General features: G+C 44.1%; 1 protein-coding gene across 1 annotated transcript in view; it reads left to right on the forward strand.

Annotated features, from left to right (window-relative positions):
• LOC118833027 (probable cyclin-dependent serine/threonine-protein kinase DDB_G0292550) overlaps window positions 1-8288 on the forward strand; it is a 13233-nt gene extending 4945 nt beyond the window's left edge. The window contains 8 exon segments of the mRNA XM_036740419.1: window positions 5189-5514; window positions 5562-5688; window positions 5771-6243; window positions 6294-6357; window positions 6389-7194; window positions 7241-7803; window positions 7845-7940; window positions 8217-8288. Of these exon segments, the coding sequence (XP_036596314.1) occupies window positions 5189-5514; window positions 5562-5688; window positions 5771-6243; window positions 6294-6357; window positions 6389-7194; window positions 7241-7803; window positions 7845-7940; window positions 8217-8288 (2527 nt within the window).
• Window positions 8289-8880: the final 592 nt, after the last annotated feature.

Here is an 8880-nt window from a genome sequence, read left to right on the forward strand (position 1 = left end):
CCTGATCACTTGGTGATGAATTTTCCGGCCACGGCAATCCATAATTTGAGGTTCGACTCAGGCAAAATCAGTACAATTGGAGGCTAGTGAAATTGCTTCCAGTGGAACCCACCTGAGCTTATCACAGCCCATTCAATTGTCTAGCTTTTACCTGAGCTAATCAACACCCAGAGCTCCATGGCTCAGGAACTACAACAACTCCTTAGGGTATCCTAGGAAGGGAGATTGGGAGGGAGCACTCTTCCTATGCCAGAAAGGAAAAGGACATCTGATGAGTCCCAAGTCAAGAACTGCAGATTCAGAGTGGGAAGGGACCTTAGAAGTCATCAAGTTCAACCCTCTCATTTTACAGAGCAGGAAACTTAGGCCCAGAGAAGTTAAGTGAATGTTTCAAGGTTGCGCAGCTGCTAAGTAAGTATCTGAGCTTGGATTCGAATCCACGTCTTCCAGATGGCAAGTCCAACGTGGTGCTACCTATTACACCATGAGTCATCTCAGGAGCTGGTGGAGGACCCTGCCAAAAGCTTCAATTGTCAGAGCTGTGTAGAGGCTTGTCATGGGTGATGGCTATCTTCTTGTAGAGCCAGAGTGATTCCCAAGCTTGCTTTGCGTCCTGCCTGGATGACAGAGCAGGGTTGCTGACAACACTCCTATCTCCAGCTGGGAACCAGACTAGCTTTCATCGTTCTGCAAACAAGTCCTGGTTGGCTGAATGTCCAATTCTGTTGTGCAAATGTGGCAAAAAAACTCCATCTGCCTTCATAGCTCTGTTGGGATGTTCCTCGTTCAGCCCCAACCTAGAAAGTTCCTAGGATCATACATTGAGAGCCAGAGAGGACCCTCAGGCTTATTTAGTCCAACCTCTCCATTTATAGATTTAAAAAAACCCTGACATTCAGAGATAGAAGTGATTGGCCAAAGTCATACAAGCAGTAAATGTCAGAGGCAGGATTTGAACCCAAGCCCTCTTGCTCTAAATATGACATATTTTGTTTGTGTGGGAATCCAGGTTAAGTGACTTACCCAGGGTCACACAGCTAGTAAGTGTCAAGCGTCCGAGGCCAGATTTGATCTCAGGTCCTCTTGACTCCAGAGCCGTTGCTCTATCCACTTTGCCACCTAGCTGCCCTTAAATCTGGCATATTTTCCACTACAATGGGATATGTTTCACCCATAAAGCTTCTCTCTGGAACACATCAACTTTTAGAAATTGGTAGTAGCAACTCATTCTTTGACAGTGGCAGAATCTGTAGGTGGCCCACTAAAATGTTGGTGTTACAGAAAACTGGTCCAACCATTTGGGGAACAATGTGGAATGATGGTCAGAAAGTAATGAAAATACCCATACCCTTTGGCCCAGAGATCCCACTTCTGGACAAATGCCCCAAGGAGGTCAGTGGTTAAAAGAATGGTCCCAAACACACTATGATTTTTTCAGCATCTTTTTTTGTAGTAGAGAATAACTGGAAGGCAGATGCCCATTGATTGGGAAGTGGCTAAACAAGTTGTGGTGTAAATGTAATGGGGTATTCCTGTGCTCTAAAAAACAATGAATATGAAGGATACAGAGAAGCTTAGGAAGACTTATATGAACAAAACTTATATGAGCAAAGTGAAACCAAATGACCTCAACATTTAAATAGAATAATATTGCCACCATTGAAACTAAATAACGTGAAGTGATGATGAATCTTTTCCTCAAAGGAGAGATATGAGAATGCCCTTCCCTTTTTTTCTTCCTCAAGGATGGAGGACGATGGATGTCTAACACTTAACATGATGTCAAATTTAGTTGACATGTTGGTTAGTTTTACCGAACTGTTTTCCCCCTTTTTAGTTCTTTTTTCTTTCTTTATCCATGTGAGTAGCCCATCTTCTCTTTGGGTTTATATAATTCTTTGAAGAGAAAGCTTCACTGGTACCCTCTCAATGTTGGGGAAAAGAAGGGAAGATTTCTGGCACGTTGGGTGGATGCCCTGTGGCAAACTTTGGGGAAGAAGTGGACAACAGTTGCGGGCAGAAGAGCAGGCATGGATAGGCTATGATCTGCATCCTGGGAGGCGACTCCTGAATCCACTGGAGTAAGGGGCTAGCTTTTCGGGCAGGGGAAAGGGCAGAGATATATTGGGAAATGGAGGCGATGTAAAAAACAAAAGATATCAATGGAAATTTTTTAAAAGACCATCTAAGGGAGGTTGTTGACTGTTCAGTGCAGACAATATTAGCATCCAGCCTTGTATCAGAACCACATGGTGTCAGCCACAGCTTCATGACACATAAATGAAACATTTGGTCACAGCTGGATCCCTGGAATTGGATGTGAGGAGATATATGCTTCGAAACCCCCAGGACGGAACAATCAACCACATGATCCTTAATTGAACATGTCTTGAGTTTATCATAGAGTTTGGCTCAGAGATTGGGTAGAGTTTTCATTCCGAACCCACTCCTCCCTCCAAGCAAAAACTTCTTACAGGACCAGCGCACTGTCCCTAGAAATGTCCATGAAATACACTGGCTGGTGGGGTTGGGGGGGGTAGAGAAGGCACCATTTCTCTGTCCTATACCCTCCACTGCAGTGAGTATTTAAGAAGTAAGTAAACTGGAATGGAATGGGATTTATGGAGGAAGAGATAACCAGGTACCCAATAGACTGGGTCCCCTACAAATTTATGTTATCCAATCTCTACTGGGCTCTTACTGTTATGAGGCAATTCTTTGATTCTTCCCTAATTAATTCTCTATCTGACTCTCCATAGCAGCTGTTCCAAACCCTCTCCAAAGTCTCCCACACCATAATCCACTTCCCTCTCAGCAGAGGACCTCATCTCCCACTTCTCTGGGAAAATGGAGGGCATCCACCACGACCTTGCTCTTCTCTCTTGTTCTGCCCCCAAAACCCCTGTACACAGCCTACCCTCTACTCATTCCTCCTTTGCTCCAATCTCTGACAAAGAGTTATCCCTTCTCCCTGCTAAAGCCAACTCCCTATCTTTTGCCCTTGATCCCATTTCCTCTTCTGTCCTCCAGAAGATAGAGCCAGGGGTGGGGAACCTGCGGCCTCATGGTTACATGTAACCCTCTAGGTCCTCAAGAGCAGCCCTTGTAGCCTTGAGGCTGCAGGTTCCCCGCCTCTGACTGCCAGACCCTTTGATCATCTTTCCCTTCCCTCCCCCTCATCTCTAATCTTTCCTTATCAACTGACTCCTTCCCTGCTGCTACAGGCAGCTAGGTGGCACAGTGTACAGAGCTCTGGGCCTGGAATCATGAAGACCTGAGTTCAAATCCAGCTTTGGGCCAGCTGTGTGGCACTGGACAAGTCACTTTGCCTCAGTTTCCTTATCTGTGAAATGGGAATAATAACTGAACCTGCCTTCCAGGGTTGTTGTGAGGACCAGATGAGGCAATAATTGTGAAGTGCTTAGCACAGCGTCTGGAATGTAGTAAGCACCGTATATAAATGTTAGCTATTATTACATACAAACATGGCCAGGTCTCCCCTATCCTTAAAAATAAATATTCACTTGACCCTGCTATCCCCTCAAGATCCTATTCCATATCTCTTCTTCCATTCATAGCCAAATTCCTAGAAAAAAACTGTCCACACTAAATGCCTACCTTTCCTCACCTCCTATTCACTTCTTAATCCTTTGAAATCTGGTTTCCATGTTATGAACCAAGGCAGAGAGAAGGGAACAAAACCAGGAGAACTATTTATACGACAATAATCATTTTCTAAAGACAGTTTTGAATCACTGAGAACCCTGATCAATGCATTGACCAAATACGATTTCAAAAGACCAATGATGAAGGATGTTGCTACCTCCTGACAGAGAGATAATGAGTCCATCCTCCCTTTGGGAGGGACCAATGTGAGAATTTGTTTTTCATAACTATGCATTTTTGTTTTAGGGATTTTGCTTTTCTTTTTCTTCAGTAAGGGGAAGGGAGGTGAGAGGTAGAGAGGGTAAATGTTTGTCAACTGAAAAAATTAATTAAAAAGTCAAAGAAATCTAGCTTTCAACCTCACCACTTAATTGAAACAGCTCTCTTCAAGGTTACTGTTTTCTCCAAGGTGACCAACGTAGCTCCGTCTTTTGGGACCCCACCCACAGAGGCTTGTCTATGGATCAGGGGAGCTAGGGAGTTTCCTGCCGGTGGATATCTTCTAAGCAGCATATCCCAAGTTCCTATGGCTTTAGACTTAACCTGGGGATGGGTTATCTCCAGTGTCGTTGATCCTGACCTCGGAACGGGTGAGGTGAAGCAAGAAACCATTGAAAGCAAGTAGATTCCAGAAGCAGGAGGCCAGCACAAGTGAGTCACAGGAAGAAGATGCCAGAGAGAAGACATGATGAGCTTCCAGAGGTTGACACAGAATGAACAGCTGTGAGGATTCCCGATGGGTCGTGATTTGAGCCCAAACTATGAACTGGGCAAAATTTTCATTGCTGATCAAGCATGGGCAGGAAAGAGAGACAGTGGCACACTCTTCCCCTCTTCTCCATCTTCACTCCAGGGAAAATCAAGCTTCTCTGGTTCCAGTAAATTTTTCTCCTTTCTGCTCCCCATCATTCTGTTCTGTCTGTTTAAAAAAGGGTAGCTGAGAATTTGGAAGCATTATTCTTTTTCCTAAATTCTTATGTGTATGCCTCAGTTTTTAACATATGGTCACACCCTGTTGGCCAACAGAAATCCCGAACTATGTGTTGCATTGCACTTAATGTTTACAGATGTAGATTGCGAAGCAGGGGTGGATTCTGTTTTCCAGAAGGAGACAGACATCTTGTCTAGCTGAGCAAGGCTGGAAGCTTGGAGATATTAATGAGCAAGAACAAAATGGGGGAACCCAGGCTGGACTTTTACAAGTGTTAAGGGAGAGAATTTCCCTCTACATCTCCACTGTTGTTGTTACAGAAGGCCAAGAATGTAACCGTAAAGTGTAAATGAGATGTTGGGGAGCGACGGGGAAGGCCGTTCCTTAGTCAGCCAGAGAGGATTCTAAGGGCTTGGCCATTGGATGAAGGCACCTGATATCACATCCTTAAAGAATCTTTATGGCCGGCTCCTTGGGAAGCAAGCCATTGGGCAAGGGAGGAGCTCAGGCTGGAAGGTTGGAGGCAGCGCAGAAGGCAGTGTCGGAAGGCATTTCTCTGCACTTCACTTCCTGTAATCCACGTCCTTGAAGCTTCTGGACCGGTAACAACAGAGACAACGATGACAACAATGACAACGACAACCACAACGGCATCAACGACAACAGCAACGACAACCACAACGGCATCAACGATGACAACTACAATGACAACAGCAACATCAACAACGACAACCACAACGGCATCAACGACAACAACAACGACAACTACAACGGCATCAACGACGACAACTACAATGACAACAGCAACATCAACAACGACAACTACAACGACAACCACAACGGCATCAATGACAACAACAACGACAACTACAACGGCATCAACAACGACAACTACAACGACAACTACAATGACATCAGCAACGACAACCACAACAGCATCAACGACAACTACAACGACATCAACAACGACAACAACAACAATGACAACGACAACCACAACGGCATCAACGACAACAGCAACGACAACTACAACGGCATCAACAACGAAATCAACAACGACAACAACAACAATGACAACGACAACCACAACAGCATCAACGACAACTACAACGACATCAACAACGACAACAACAACAATGACAACGACAACCACAACGGCATCAACGACAACAGCAACGACAACTACAACGGCATCAACAACGACAATCACAACGACAACTACAATGACATCAACAACGACAACCACAACGGCATCAACGACAACAACAACGACAACTACAACGACAACTACAACGACATCAACAACGACAACCACAACGACAACTACAATGACATCAACAACGACAACCACAACGGCATCAACGACAACAACAACGACAACTACAACGACAACTACAACGACATCAACAACGACAACCACAACGGCATCAACGACAACTACAACGACAACAACAACGGCATCAACGACAACAACAACGACAACTACAACGGCATCAACGACAACAACTACAATGACAACAGCAACATCAACAACGACAACTACAACGACATCAACAACGACAACTACAACGACAACCACAACGGCATCAACGACAACAACAACGACAACTACAACGGCATCAACGACAACAACTACAATGACAACAGCAACATCAACAACGACAACTACAACGACAACTACAACGACAACTACAACAACATCAACAACAACAACTACAACGACAACTACAATGGCATCAACGACAACAGCAACGACAACTGCAACGACATCAACGATGACAACTACAACGACATCAACAACGACAACTACAACGGCATCAACGACAACAACAACAACAACTGCAACGGCATCAACAACGACAACCACAACGACATCAACAACGACAACTACAACGACATCAACAACGACAACTACAATGACAACAGCAACATCAACAACGACAACTACAACGACAACCACAACGGCATCAATGACAACAACAACGACAACTACAACGGCATCAACAACGACAACCACAACGACAACTACAATGACATCAACAACGACAACCACAACGGCATCAACGACAACTACAACGACATCAACAACGACAACAACAACAATGACAATGACAACCACAACGGCATCAACGACAACAGCAACGACAACTACAACGGCATCAACAACGACAACCACAACGACAACTACAATGACATCAACAACGACAACCACAACGGCATCAACGACAACAACAACGACAACTACAACGACAACTACAACGGCATCAACGATGACAACTACAACGACATCAACGACAACAACAACAACAATTACAATGACATCAACAACGACAACTACAACGACATCAACAACGACAACTACAACGACAACTACAACGACATCAACAACAACAACTATAATGACATCAACAACGACAACTACAACGACATCAACAACAACTACAACGACAACCACAACGGCATCAACGACAACAACAACGACAACTACAACGGCATCAACGATGACAACTACAATGACATCAACAACGACAACTACAACGACAACCACAACGGCATCAACGACAACCACAACGACAACAACAACAACAACTACAACGGCATCAAACGACGACAACTACAATGACAACAGCAACATCAACAAAGATGACAATGATGACAACTACAACAACATCAATGACATCAACAACGACAACTACAACGACATCAGCAACGACAACCACAACGGCATCAACGATGACAACCACAACGGCATCAACGACGACAACTACAATGACAACATCAACATCAACAACAACAACTACAACGACATCAGCAACGACAACTACAACGACAACAACAACAACTACAAGGACAACAGCAACATCAACAACGACAACCACAACAGCATCAACGACAACAACAACAATTACAACGACAATGACAACAGCAACATCAACAACAATGACAATGATGACAACCACAACGGCATCAACGACAACAGCAACAACAACTACAACGGCATCAACAACGACAACCACAACGACAACTACAATGACATCAACAACGACAACCACAACGGCATCAACGACAACTACAACGACAACCACAACGGCATCAACGACGACAACAACAACAACTACAATGACATCAACAACGACAACTACAACGACATCAACAACGACAACTACAACGACAACTACAACGACATCAACAACGACAACCACAACGACAACTACAATGACATCAACAACGACAACCACAACGGCATCAACGACAACTACAACGACAACCACAACGGCATCAACGACGACAACAACAACAACTACAACGACATCAACAACGACAACTACAACGACATCAACAACGACAACTACAACGACAACTACAACGACATCAACAACGACAACCACAACGACAACTACAATGACATCAACAACGACAACCACAACGGCATCAACGACAACTACAACGACAACCACAACGGCATCAACGACGACAACAACAACAACTACAACGACATCAACAACGACAACTACAACGACATCAACAATGACAACTACAACGACAACAGCAACATCAACAACAAAGACAACGATGACAAAAATGACAACGACAACCACGACGGCATCAACGACAACAGCAACAACAACTACAACGGCATCAACAACTACAACGGCATCAACAACGACAACTACAACGACAACTACAATGACATCAACAACGACAACTACAGCGACGTCAACAACGACAACTACAACGACATCAACGACAACAACAACAATTACAACGACAACTACAACGACATCAACGACAACAACAACAACAACTATAACGACATCAACAACATCAACAACGACAACTACAACGACATCAACAACGACAACTACAACGACATCAACGACAACAACAACAACAATTACAACGACAACTACAACGACATCAACGACAACAACAACAACAACTACAACGACATCAACAACGACAACCACAACGGCATCAACGACAACAACAACGACAACTACAACGGCATCAACAACGACAACTACAACGACATCAACAACGACAACTACAACGACAACAGCAACATCAACAACAAAGACAACGATGACAAAAATGACAACGACAACCACGACGGCATCAACGACAACAGCAACAACAACTACAACGACATCAACGACAACAACAATAACAACTACAATGACATCAACAATGACAACTACAACGACAACTACGACAACTACAACACCACCAACAACATCAACAGCAACATCAACAACAATGACAATGATGACAACTACAACAAC

Source organism: Trichosurus vulpecula, assembly GCF_011100635.1.
Source record: "Trichosurus vulpecula isolate mTriVul1 chromosome X unlocalized genomic scaffold, mTriVul1.pri SUPER_X_unloc_1, whole genome shotgun sequence".
In the NCBI taxonomy this organism is placed as follows: Eukaryota; Metazoa; Chordata; class Mammalia; order Diprotodontia; family Phalangeridae; genus Trichosurus; species Trichosurus vulpecula.